We start from the raw sequence: 13310 nt of genomic DNA, 5'->3' as shown, positions 1-13310 counted from the left end.
GGGAGACTTCTTTACGGGCAGGTCTTCCTTGCCCACCAGAGGAGAGATAGGAGAGGGAGCATTTGAAGGATGGTAAGTTCAACCCCCAAACCCGATCCCATTGAGGTCTCCACCGCCCTGTCTTTCTGGAGCAGGCAGGGCTGGTCCCATGACCTCACTCATAAACGTATAATGATGAATGTTGAGTTGTATGGCTGAGTCCTTGCTGACCCCCTCCCTTTGCCTCCTGCCCCCGCTAGCTGATTATCACAGCAACGGCTACACCGTCACCAACGGCTGGAAGATCCACAACACGGCCAAGAACAAGTGGTTTGTCTGCATGGCCAAGACGGCGGAGGAGAAGCAGAAGTGGCTGGACGCCATCATCCGCGAGCGGGAGCAGCGCGAGAGTGCGTGGCCGGGGGCTTTCCCAGATCCGGGAGCGTATATGGCTTCCCCCAGTCTGATCCCTCCTGTCGAGTGAGAGCTGTGCTGGGGACAGGGTGTAGGGTCCTTTCCAGAGAGATAGGGGCCATCTGCCAAAAAGCAGGTCTTTGAAGGGGTAAGAGCTCTGGGACTGTGATAACTTGGTGTGAGCTCAGCTTATCTGGTTTAGCCCACTAGACAGATGGGAAGACTGAGGGCTAATGGAGGAGACTTGCCCAAGGTTGTGCCAATGTGGTTGGTCATCCTGGGATTCTTGGCAGTAGTTGGGGGTCAGCTGGAGACAGGTTTTCGGGATCCACAGGCTTGTTCCCTCGGTTCCCTAGCGCTTGGTGCTGATGTGTTTCCTCCGCAGGCCTGAAGCTGGGCATGGAGCGTGACGCCTACGTCATGATCGCGGAGAAGGGGGAGAAGCTGTACCACATGATGATGAACAAGAAGGTGAACCTGATCAAGGACCGTCGCAGAAAGCTGAGCACCGTTCCCAAGTGCTTCCTGGGCAAGTGAGTGCCTCCGCCCTGCCCTCCCCTGGGGCCCTGGGCCTCGGCTGCATGCTCCTGGCTCTTCCCAGCTCTGCCCCTTCCCCCAGGAGCCCCCCTGGGCAGAGCCACCCAAGCACCCTAAATCCTTATGGAACAGCCCTTGGAGGTCAAGCGTAGTGAGGTCCCCTTATGAGGTCTTTCGAATGTTTTTGACCACAGCTCACTGCAAAATGCAAGGTTGATATTGAGACCAGGTACACACATACAATCCATTAATTGTATGCTCGAAGCCAAAGTTTCACAGAATTTGCTGTGCTTGGTACACTCTACAAGAATTTGTGTCTATTCTGCTCTACTCATTTCTTCATTTCAAAAATACTGCTGAGACCCATAAAATTGCTTTCACACACTACGAGTGGGTTGCCCACCCTGGATTGAAAAACGCTGCTCTAGCATTTAAGCCGGAGAAGGCGATGGCACCCCACTCCAGCACTCTTGCCTGGAAAATCCCATGGACGGAGGAGCCTGGTAGGCTGCAGTCCATGGGGTTGCAAGGAGCCGATGCGACTGAGCAACTTCACTTTCATGCACTGGAGAAGGAAATGGCAACCCACTCCAGTGTTCTTGCCTGAGAATCCCAGGGACCTGGTGGGCTGCCGTCTATGGGATTGCACAGAGTTGGACACAACTGAAGCGACTTAGCAGCAGCAGCAGCAGCAGCAGCAGCAGCAGCAGCATTTAAGCAAAGAAAGGCCCCTGTAGCTATGTCAAGCAGAGAGGTATTTAATGCAGAGAGTTGATTTCAAAGATTTTGGGAGGGCTGGAAGAGCAGATGCAGACCTTTGAATTAGTCTGTTCAGATGCCCTAACGAAGTCCCAGAGTCTGGGCAGCTGAAACATCAGAGATGTATTTTCTCACAGCTTTAGAGGCTGGAAGTCAGATAGAGGTGCTTGCTGGGTGGGTGTCTGGTAAGACCTCCCTTCCGGAGATCCGTAACGGGAGGGAGGTCCCCTATGGCTTTCAGTAGTTAGGGCCTCCAATTTCTCTGTTTGGGAACTACATTATTTCCTAATAATAAAATCTTATTGCCCCTGCTCCTGTTTTATAACCGAGGATCAAAGGGCCAGAATGCAGGTGATTTGGGATTGGATCCTAAACCCAGGTTTAAATCTTATTCACCTGGGGGAGCGGGCTGGGGACTGGGAGACGCAGAGGAAGAATTGGAGTCCCTATAAAACCATCCTGTTGCTTCCAGGCCCCACTGTGTGTTAGACCTGGTGGTCACGCTCTGGAGAGGGTAGGAGAATGCCTGGGGCCTCACAAAGCTAATGGGGAGAGAAGCTTGCCTGTGAGGCTGGGGTTCTGTTTATAATTCATCAACTTTCACCCTACTTGCTTCTGCAAAGCTTTTGGGGAAGCCTGGGATAAAAGCTGCTGGAATTATTCTGTTGTCATAGACCAGGCTCGGAGAGGCGACTTGGTCTAGGGTGGTCACCGTGAAGATGGGGGCAAATGTCACATTCTGGGTCATCTTGAAGGTGATGGCATTTGCTGACAGGGTGAGGGAAGAAGGGAATTAAGGATTATGAGTACTTGGAAGGATGGATGGCTGCTTGCTGAGAAGTTGTGGGGGAGATGCAGGGAGGTTTCAGGGGGTGGGGGTACAGCCCAGGGGATGTTTGGATGCTCATATAGAGACTGGCCCCCAGATGGAGATGTCTACTTGTTAGGTGGATATGAAATCTTGACTCAGAGAGAAAAGTCTGGATTAGAGACCTAAGTGCAGGGCATGTGGGCATTTAGATGGTTTTCAAAGTCATGAAACTGAATGAAATCCACAAGGGGATGAGTAGAAAGAGGGCAGGAAAGAAATGAGGTAGGGACTGACTGGGCCCTGGGGAGGAGGAGCAGCTATCAAAGGAGATGGAGGAAGCTGGCAGAGAGGTGGGAGGCAGGCGGGTGAGTGCGGTGACGGAAGCCAGGTGGGGAAAGGTGCAGAGACTTGGAACCGAGGTTTGGACGTTTTAATAAGGCTGAGATGCCCCGTAGACATCTGCATATTGACAGATATTGAAAGGTTGTTGGATGAGCGGTTGGAGACAGTATGAAGCTGGGGTGGGGGGTGGGGTAGGGGTCACGGCCTGAGGCTTACGATTTGCCTGGCAGCAACCAGGGGGTCTGAGGGGTCATCGGGACCCTGAGAGGTGGCAGTGATGCCTTTGAGTCGGGACTTGCCCTCAGATGAGGGACCCCGCTCCGTGTTCCCTGGGAGGCTCTCTGGAGGGGTGAGTGTGGGCCCGAGACCTGCGGGAAGCCCGGAAGGGGCAGCCTGGCTGGTCTGCATCAGCTAATCCCCTAATCCCTGGGCAAGGAAAGAGGTTTTTCTCTTAGGAGAGGTGTGCTTCTGGCCCCCCAGGGTCAGAGGCCCTCCCTGCCCCTTGCCGAACCCTTCGGAGAGCTTAGCCCAGCCGGATGGGATAACTGGTCTGTGATTAGAGCTTCAGCAGTGTTCTGTCTCCTTAGGAAGGATTAGGGAGATTTCTTTCATTGCCCATTTGAAACAGGGCCAGGGCTGATGACTGTTTATCATCGTGCTAATGGAACTCACCTCTCTGCACGGCTTTGCTCTGCCCCCAGCCCGGGGCCGTGGTCCTCTTTCTTCGCGGCCGGGACCCAGGTCCCCTCAGGTGGAAGGAACCAGGAGCCCTAGGGACATGGCCAAGCAGCCTTTCTCCGCTCCAGGTGCGGCCACGTGGCCGTGCCCTTTAACCTTCACGTGACACTGAGGGTTCACTGCCATTATCAGTGCACGACTGCAGTAAGTCGCTCAGTCACGTCCAGCCCTTCTGTGACCCCATGGACTGTAGCCTGCCAGGCTCCTCTGTCCATGGGATTCCCCAGGCAGGAATACTGGAGTGGGTTGCCATTTCCTTCTCCAGGGGATCTTCTCAGCACAGGGATCAAGATACCCGCACCTCCTGTGTTGGCAGGCGAATTCTTTACCCCTGAGCCACCAAGGAGGCCCGCTCAGTACATAGTAGGTGATAAATAATGACTCGCCAGGCATTGCTGCAGACACCCCCCAGAAGCATTTCAGACCGTGGAGTCACAGGGGTGAACATAACCCCCTGCCCCCGACCCCCAGTTCCTGCCCTCATGGAGCTCAAGGTTGTGGAGCAGATGAGCAAGAGAAATGGGATTCTTGCACTGAGAGTGAGTGGACACTGGGTCTCAGCTCAGGGACTTTCCTGGGAAGATTGCCAAGGTGTACCTGTGTATCCCCGATGCCCAGCCTTGGATTTGACATACAGTAGGTGAAATCCATGTTTACTGGGTGCATGATATAACGGGGCAGGAAGGAAGAGCGATGAAGGCTGATGCATGCTAACTCTCAGCTAGGCCCCTGTTCCGTGAATCTCCAGCTCCTGCCCACGTAGGCCGATCTGCCCCCTGCGTCCACCGCGGCCCCCACCCTGCCTCCAGTTACGTCTTTCTGGAAGACTGCATCTTGCTGCTCCTCGTGCCCTGGCTCCCCCCAGCTGGTGGACTGCTGGCTTCCTTACTTCTCACCCAGAGGCTGATCCTCCTGCCTGCACTCTCTTCCCTGCACCCCCGTGGAGGCAGACGATGCCCCGCTGACCCAGTGCGCTTTGCAGACGTGTTTTCCATAAAACTTGGTGTTCAATATCCACATTTAACAGTTGGGAGATTTCACAGGAAATGCTGGATTTCTGGCTTCTCTTGAAAAGTCATAAGATGCTTTAGTCTCCCCATTTGGACACGGTTGGCCGCCCTGAGTGGCTGCCATCTCCAGAAGTGCTGGCTGGCTCAGCAGAGTTTCCACCTGGACCTTTTTACTCATTTACGAGAGGTCAGGGTCCCTGCATTAGAGGTGAATGATGTCTGGTTTTGAACCCTGGATCCCAGCTCAAGATTCAGTGTGATTCGAAAATTACTGACAAAATCCAGAGGGTCCCTGAATGAACCGCTTGCCAGATGGACCCTTTGGAGGCCCAGAGAGGGACAGCGATTTGCCCAAATCTGCCCAGCAAATTGATCCTCAAAAAAGGTCGAGACTCAACTCAGGGCAGAAAGCTGGGTCTCGGCTCCTCTGTCGTCTGGGCTGCCTTTTTCTGCGCTAGCAGCTGCTGCAGGGAGCTTCCTGTCTCTCCCCCACCCTGGCCGCAGGGCCGCCAGTTCGGGCCAGAGGTGGCCCCCGAGGGGACAGCTGGTGGGCAGCTGGTAGCCGAGTCTCAGCTTCCAAGAGTGGGCACTCCACATCTGTTCGCCTTCCGCAGCTGCCGGCAGCTTTCTTTCTGCCTCTGATTTTAGGGACTTGGGGAATAGGGCTGCGGGAGGGCAGGACTCAGAACAATCTCTTCCCCACTCGGGGCTCCGCAGGATAGATCTGTTTCGTCTGCGCCCTCCTTGGCCTGCGCTGGGGCTCCCTGAGTGCCTCGGCACACCCCACTACCTACACACAAGGCAGGTCTTTGCTCCGCCAAATGCTGGAAAGCTAAAAATAGCCCTGCTCCCCTCTGGCCCTGTAATTGGAGGCGGAACAGCTGGTTTCGATAAGCTCCGTGCTCTGGCCAACTGCCACCCGCTTTCATTGAGTACAGATTGCCTCGCGTCCCCAGCTCTCCCTTTTCCTGCTGACTTCCACTGGGCTGAGCTCTGCATGGAGCCCTAAACACTCCTCCGAGACCTGGGACCTGGGGTCTGGCTGAGCCCCTGCCCTGCTGGGTAGTCACGTTGGATTTGTCTCATTTCCTCTGGGCTTGTGAGCACATCTTTCTTGCTGAGGCCTTCCTGCTTCCCCCAGAATGTTCCTTCTTGTTGCCTGGCTCATTCCTTCAGTTGTTCACGAGGTTACTGGGCCCTGCTGTGCTTGGGCTCCTCTTCCAGGTGCTGGGGGCGTAGATCTGTGAATTAGACAACGGGTCTCCATCAGCATGGAGATGACGTTCTGGTTCTGGGAGATGGCTGATAAACGCATCCATAAATCTGTAAAGAGTACGGCTCCAGTGATGAGTGCTGAAAAGGAAGTAAAACTGAAAGATGGGGTGGTTTGTGTGGGGGTGGGGTGTTTTGATGAGGTGGTCGGGGAAGACTTCTTCAAGGAGGTGATATCTGAGCTGAGACCTAAAGATGAAAGAGAAGGGCTCTGTGAAGAGCTGGGGAATGGTGTGTCTTGGCAGCAGGAACAGCAAGTGCAAAGGCCCCGAGGCAAGCGTGAGTCTGGCGTGTTTTGTAAGCGGGGGAAGGTGGTGAGTGCGGTAAAGCAGAGTGAGTGAAAGAACAGAGATGAGGGGACAGTTCACGCGGGGCCTTGGCATCGTGTGCGCAGAATTCAGATGTTTTTTGGGAGTAACTAGGCGGCTCTTTGGAGGGTTTTCAGAGGGAGGACGGCATGAGCTGGTTGTCTCTCCTGACTCTCTGCAATCATCTTTCTGGGTCCTTATTTCTTCCTGCTTATTGGTTTCTTCATTCCTTCTGTCTGTTCACCCATCCAGCCATCGTCCATCTCCCACCCACCCCCCATCTACCATAAGTCTCTCCACTTACGATTCAGCCATCCATTCATGCTTCCTCCACCCACCTACCCACTAATCTCCCCAGCCACGATGTCATTTATCAGTCGGATCATCCAGTGATCTACTCACTTTTCATTCATTTGTCCACTCACGTGTCCATGCTCTCATTCCTCCATCCTTCCATCCAGCCTTCCATCCATCCATCCATCCATCCATCCATCCATCCATCCATCCTTCCATCCATCCTTCCATCCATCCATCTATCCATCCTTCCATCCATCCAGCCTTCCATCCATCCACCCTTCCATCCTTCCATCCTTCTATCCATCCATCCATCCTTCCATCCTTCTATCCATCCATCCATCCTTCCATCCATCCTTCCATCCATCCATCCTTCTATCCATCCTTCTATCCACCCACCCATCCATCCTTCCATCCTTCCATCCATCCACCCATCCTTCCATCCATCCATCCATCCTTCTATCCATCCATCCTTCCATCCATCCTTCCATCCATCCTTCCATCCATCCATCCTTCCATCCATCCATCCATCCATCCTACCATCCTTCCATCCATCCACCCATCCATCCATCCATCGATCCTTCCATCCTTCCATCCTTCCATCCATCCATCCTTCCATCCATCCATCCATCCTTCCATCCATCCATCCATCCATCTATCCTTCCATCCATCCATCCTTATATCCATCCATCCATCCACCTATCCATCCATCGATCCTTCCATCCATCCATCTTCCATCCTTACATCCATCCATCCATCTTCCATCCTTCCATCCTTCTTCCATCCATCCATCCATCCATCCATCCATCCATCCATCCATCCATCCTTCTATCCATCCATCCTTCCATCCATCCTTCCATCCATCCATCCTTCCATCCATCCATCCATCCATCCTACCATCCTTCCATCCATCCACCCATCCATCCATCCATCGATCCTTCCATCCATCCATCCATCCTTCCATCCATCCATCCATCCAGTTAGCCTGAGGCAGGGCCTGGGGTCTGCTCACATCCACCTCTCTGCCATTGGTCTTGAGGAAAAGCATCCGGCCTCAGCAGGAACCCCTGCTTCTTGTGGCTCAGCTGGTAAAGAATACGTCTGCAACGCAGGAGACCTGGTTTCGATCCCTGGGTTGGGAAGATCCCTTGGAGAAGGGAAAGGCTACCCACTCCCGTATTCTGGCCTAGAGAATTCCATGGGGCCACAAAAAGTCGGAACCGCCGGAGTGACTTTCACGTTCACTTTTACTTTTCAGCAGGAACCCCGGGCCTGTGGGGTCCTGAGCTCTGCTTCCCCATAGGCAGTTCTGGCTGTTCTTCCAGAGAGTGGGTGGGATCAGGCCAGTTCAGTGCTGGCAGTTATGGTCCCAGGATGGGGGTGGCCCTCTCAACTGTGTCTTATATTTCTGGCAGTGAGTTTGTTGCCTGGCTCCTAGAAATTGGTGAAATCAGCAAGACAGAAGAAGGTGTGAACCTGGGCCAAGCCTTGTTGGAGAATGGTATTATCCACCATGGTGAGTGGGGGTCTGCGGGGGGTTGAGGGGTAGGCAGGTCAGACCTCAGCAACTGTGTGTGGAACTAACCCAGAGGCCATTTCTATTCTGCTGTGCTGCCGCCTGTTCCCTGGGTGCAGAGTGGCCCCGGGGACATGGCTGCCCTTACAAAACTGCTCACAGGGCTGGAAGATCCAGCACTCACCCAGGGCACCCAAAAAGCAAGGTGGCCTCGTGAAGTTACGGGCGGGGAGGAGAATTTTCTCTTTGTCCCTGCAAAAAATAGCAAGAACTGTTGAAATTTTAGTTTCCAGTTGGAGCGTCGGCAGGGGCTTCGGTGAAATTGCACTTGGCATGGAGCCTGGCTGGGTGGAGGGTGAGGATGGTTGTGCAGGTTGGGAGGGGCCAGGGGGCTGCACTCAGCCTCACCAGCCCTGGGTCCTTCCAGTCTCCGACAAGCACCAGTTCAAGAACGAGCAGGTGATGTACCGCTTCCGCTATGATGATGGCACCTACAAGGCCCGGAGCGAGCTGGAGGACATCATGTCCAAGGTGCGGACCCTCCGCCCTGACCCACAGGCTGGACCTCACTGCCCCCACCGGCCCCCCTCTGCTCCCCACACCCTCCTATAGGCCGGGATTTGCAGTCCCCCGGAGAATGTGGCCCGATCCCAGACTCCCCCTTTTTCTCTTTCAGGGTGTGAGGCTTTACTGCCGTCTCCACAGCCTTTATACCCCTGTGATCAAGTAAGTTACTCTCTGCAAGCTTCACCTCTGCCTCTTCTCAGCTGTGTGGCCTTGGGCCCGTAACTTAACCTCTCTGACTGTCGGTCTCCTTCTCCAGCCAATGGGACTCATAACTGCACCTACCCTGTAGGTTTGTCATGAGGGTCAAGTGAGTTAATCTGTTGGGAAACACTGCAGCATGGTGGCGAAGGGTGTTAGTTCTGGGGTCAGACAGGCTGAGTTTGGATCTCAGCCTGTAAGTTGGTTAGCAGCTATTTCCCTTTGTGGAATGGGGATAATAATAGGATCCACCCCAGGGCCTTTGCACATGCTGTCCTCTCTGCCTAGGATGTTCTTTTCTTCCATATCTGCTCCCTTCTTTCCTTCAAATGTCCCCAAGTCAGAGGGGCCTCCCCGACCACCTTTCCAAAGTATCATATCTGGAACATACTTTGGTTTTCTTCTTGAAGCTTGTCAGTGGCTGACATACTCTGTATTTATCTCTTGGTGTGTATACTGTCTTGTCTTCCCCCACTGAATTGTACACTCACCAAAGGCAGGGCATTTGCTCACCACTGTGTCCCCAAACCCTCAGCAGCACCCAAAGAGGCTCTGGCCAGTAGAACTTCCCGCATTGGTAGAAGCGCTCTCTACCTGTGCTGCCCAAGACACTGGCCACTAGTCACACGTACTTTCACACTCTTGAAACTGAAGAGTGTAATCCGAACTCTGATGTAACATTAATTGATTGGAAAACAGCCACATACTGGAGAGTGCCGGTCTGGGGCAGAGGAGCCCTCAGTAAATGTTTGTTGAGTGGTGGTTGAAAGGTAACTAGCTTCTTTTGCCTGTGTGTCTGCATCTGTGGAATGGGCATAAGCATAGCTCACCCCCCTGGGGTTGTCATTAGGAGTGAATCTGAGTGGCACCCGGCTCACGGTGAGGGCTGTATCAGTGCCCATGATTTGTGAATGTCTTTACTGTGAAGCTTATGGTTGTAGATGAAGGGCCAGGGAGGGTGATGTGATCTTTACCTGCTGCAGAGGCCTCTGCCCGCTGTCCTGACAGCTCTTACCACCTCTCAGGAGCAGAGGGGCAGGGTCTTCTCCCCTTGGAGGTGAGGTGCAGGGAGCCCCTTTGTGCAGGCCCAGAGGGCAGGTGGGGCCAGCCCGGTCCAGCTCAGACCTCACAGGAGGGCCCCCTCCATCTGCCCCTGGAGGAGGTTGTGGCCGGGCCCGCAGCAGGTCCTGGTTACCGCACACGTGCCCTGCTGGGCTCCCCAGCTCCCGAGAAGAGCTCCCCCGACCTGCCTTTCTCAGACCCGAGAGGGCTGGCTGCAGAAACCTGTTTGCGTCGGCTTCAGAAGCTGAGCAGTTGTGGTGGTTTGGCTGCAAGATCCGCACAACCCTTCGTACCACAACTTGGCAGGAATTAGATGCTACGACAGGTCAGAGCGAAGAACCAGGACCGTCACAGACCCCTGCCCCCTGCTTGCTTCTGACTGCCCACTCCAGCCCCTGGAGAGACGTTTCCGCGTCGACATAGTCTCACCTTTAGATGCGAGGATGTCAACGATGAAACGAAAGAGAAAAGGGAAGAACTGAAGGTTTCTCTCGCCACTCAAGAGTGAATCAGGTCTCCGCAGGCTCAGCGTTTTTGACGTCTTGGGCTGGATCGTTCTTTGTTTGGGAGCTATTCTGGGCAGTTTTGAGTGCTTAGCAACATCTGGTCTCTACCTGCTAGATGCTGATGGGACCTCTGGTAACCCCCCCGACCCCGGTCAGATCACGACAGCCAAAAATGTCACCAGACACAGCCAAGCATTCCTCGGGGGGCACAGTCGTCCCTGCTGGAGAACCCCAGGCTGGGGAGAGTTCCCAGAGCATTAGAGCCACCTGAGGATGGGGTCCTGAGTTGGGACCAGACCTGCCCTAGGACTCTGTGAGTGAGGAGCAGGTCTGGCCGGACTCCCTGCCTGGTGCTCACCCTGGTCCCCTGGCCTCTGACCCATGGCTGGAGAATCTGGAAGTCCTTGGACCCTGAGCGCTTTGAGCAGGGACTTCGGGACTGTTTCCCCTCCCTCCTGTCCGAACGGCTCACGGCCGGCTTCCTCTCCACAGGGACCGCGATTACCACCTGAAGACGTACAAGTCCGTGCTGCCTGGGAGCAAGCTGGTGGACTGGCTGCTGGCCCAGGTGAGAGCTCCTCTGAGCGGGTGTGACCCAGAGCTGAGGGGCTGACCAGGATGTGGGCCTTTGAGGTTTAAAAAGCTTTAATTTTAAATTTTATTGATTGATTTGGCTGCACCGGGTCTTAGTTAAGGCACGCAGGGTCTTTAGTTGCAGCCTGTGGGATCTAGTTCCTGGACCACGGATCAAACCTGGGCCCCTTGCGTTGGGAGTGTGGAGTGTTGGCTATGGGACCACATAGGAAGTCCCTAAAAATTTGTTTTAAAATTATTATTATTTTTCTGTCCAACTATCTTTTTATTTTTTAAAACATTAAATCTATTTTTTTAATTGGAGGCTAATTACTTTACAATATTGTGGCAGTTTGGGGCATACATTGACATGAATCAGCCATGGGTGTACATGTGTCCCCTCATCCTGAACTTCCCTTCCATAAAATTGTTTTTTAAATTGTGGTAAAATACACATAATATGGGCTTCCCACGTGGTGCTGTGGTAAAGAACCCGCCTGCCAGCACAGGAGACTTGGGTTTGATTCCTGGGTTGGGAAGATTCCCGGGAGGAGTAAATGGCAACCCGCTCCAGTATTTTTGCCTGGGAAATCTCATGGGGAGAGGAGCCTGGTGGGCTACAGCCCATGGGGTCACAAAGAGTCAGATGTGACTGAGCACATCGGCAAACACATAAGATAACATTTACCATCTTAACCATTTTGAAGTGTACAGTCCAGGAGCCTTAAGTCCGTTGTTACACAACCATTACCACTGTCCACTTCCAGGGCTTTTTCCATCTTGCAAAGCCGAAACCCTGTCCCCGTTAAATAGTAGCGCCCTGTTCCTCCCGCTGCCCGGCTCCTGGCAGCCGCCCTCCCGCCCTCTCTGAGCCTGCTCGGGGAGACCCGTGTGAGGGGCCAGGCCGTGTCTGTGCTTCTGTGTCAGGCTTGTCTCACTCCGCATAAGGCCTTCAGGGTTTGTTGTGGCCTGTGTCAGAATTTCCTTCCTTTTAAAGGCTGAGTAATATTCTGTTGGGTGGATAGAGCACATTTTAGCCGTCAGTCAAGGGACAGTGGGGTGACTGCCACCTTGAGGCTTTCTGTTTTAAACGTGAGATGATCCCGGGCCAACTGGGACAAGTTGGTTCCGTCCTGCCACCAAACTGGAGCCTCCAGGTGGAGGCTTGCCAGGTTGTTCACGTCACACAGGTCCCCAGGGAGCAGGGGCTGGGCAGAGTCTTGGAAGAGTCTACGAGCCGCTTTTGCTGCAGCTTTGCCACGGCGATTGTTCTGCTGAGGTGCTGTGAACCCTCCTGCCTGCCTTCTCTTACAGTTGGTAGCTCCTGTTCACAGCATGCTTATTCTGGGCCAGGGCCTGTCTGGGCTTTTGTGCATTGTCTCACTGAGTCTTCCACCCCATTTGCAGGTGGGGAACTGGGGTCCAGAGAGGCCAAGTGCCTAGTCCAAGGGCACACAGCCTGGCAGCTGCATAGCTAGAACTCTGGTGGGCCCATCTTATCCCCTTCTGCCTTGGTTCTGCAGACTTTCCTGCAAGAACTTTCATTCATAGTTCATAAGAAGAATGCACTGGCTCCACAGACAAGGAGAGGACTGTGAAGCTGAAATGGATACCTGTTTAAACTTTTATAGAGTGCAGCTCTATGGCAGCCTCATTAATTGTTCAGTTTCCCATTCATAGAAACTTCATTCCATTCGAAAACAATTTATTGCCTGCATTTTCTCTTGCCGAACAAATTCCTGATGATTGCCTAGAAGTCAGAGCCAATCTATGTAAAGTAAAGCCTTCTTGGCGTCAAATAACTTCAAAAGCAAGCTTAGAAAATGCCTTGAAAAAACTTTTTCAACCCCCAAAATGTATTTAATGTAGGATGTGAATGCATTTTAAAATATATTTGCTGGGATGTGGGGCCCTAGAATGTGGGAGGTCTTAAAATGACCTTGGATTTGAATTTATAGAGTTGCATGGCTTGGAAGCACAGAGCTGCTAACCATTGTACTACACCACCCTCTCCATAGGATCCCCTGAAGCCAGCCCAGAGTGTGTGCTTTACTAGCATGGCCTCTTGGGAGGGCTTGGGCCACTGCAGGGCTCCCAGCACAGATGAGACAGCAGCTGATTTTGGTGGGATAAGATCTTTGGGCTGTTGGAGGATGAGGCTGGCAACAGACAGACCGATGAGGAGCCAGATTCAGAACTACAGGCAGGGGAGCACAAGTGCTCCCCTGAGAGTGGTGTGGCCTCGGGGGAGGTGGGAAGCGTGGTCAGGTTTTGGATTTTTTGAAGGTAGACCTAACAAATCTGCTGTTGGATGGATGGATTGTGGGTGGCGGTTGAGAGAGGAGTCTTGAAGAACTCCAAGGTCCTTGACCAAGCCAGGGAGGCTCAGGGTTGTGACCTGGAGCACTCCAGCAAGGAGGAGAA

At 53.5% G+C, this 13310-nt stretch overlaps 1 protein-coding gene across 1 annotated transcript in view; it reads left to right on the top strand.

Annotated features, from left to right (window-relative positions):
• PREX1 (phosphatidylinositol-3,4,5-trisphosphate dependent Rac exchange factor 1) overlaps window positions 1-13310 on the top strand; it is a 178537-nt gene that overhangs the window by 124510 nt on the left and 40717 nt on the right. Inside the window, exons 9-14 of the mRNA XM_069548769.1 lie at window positions 240-389; window positions 779-926; window positions 7880-7980; window positions 8408-8511; window positions 8657-8706; window positions 10806-10881. Coding sequence (XP_069404870.1) covers window positions 240-389; window positions 779-926; window positions 7880-7980; window positions 8408-8511; window positions 8657-8706; window positions 10806-10881 — 629 coding nt within the window. The remainder of the gene's footprint in view (window positions 1-239; window positions 390-778; window positions 927-7879; window positions 7981-8407; window positions 8512-8656; window positions 8707-10805; window positions 10882-13310) is intronic.

This window comes from Ovis canadensis, chromosome 13, assembly GCF_042477335.2.
Source record: "Ovis canadensis isolate MfBH-ARS-UI-01 breed Bighorn chromosome 13, ARS-UI_OviCan_v2, whole genome shotgun sequence".
Classification (NCBI taxonomy): domain Eukaryota; kingdom Metazoa; phylum Chordata; class Mammalia; order Artiodactyla; family Bovidae; genus Ovis; species Ovis canadensis.
Note: the sequence above shows the minus strand (reverse complement) of the source record. Positions and strands in the feature narration are given on the sequence as shown.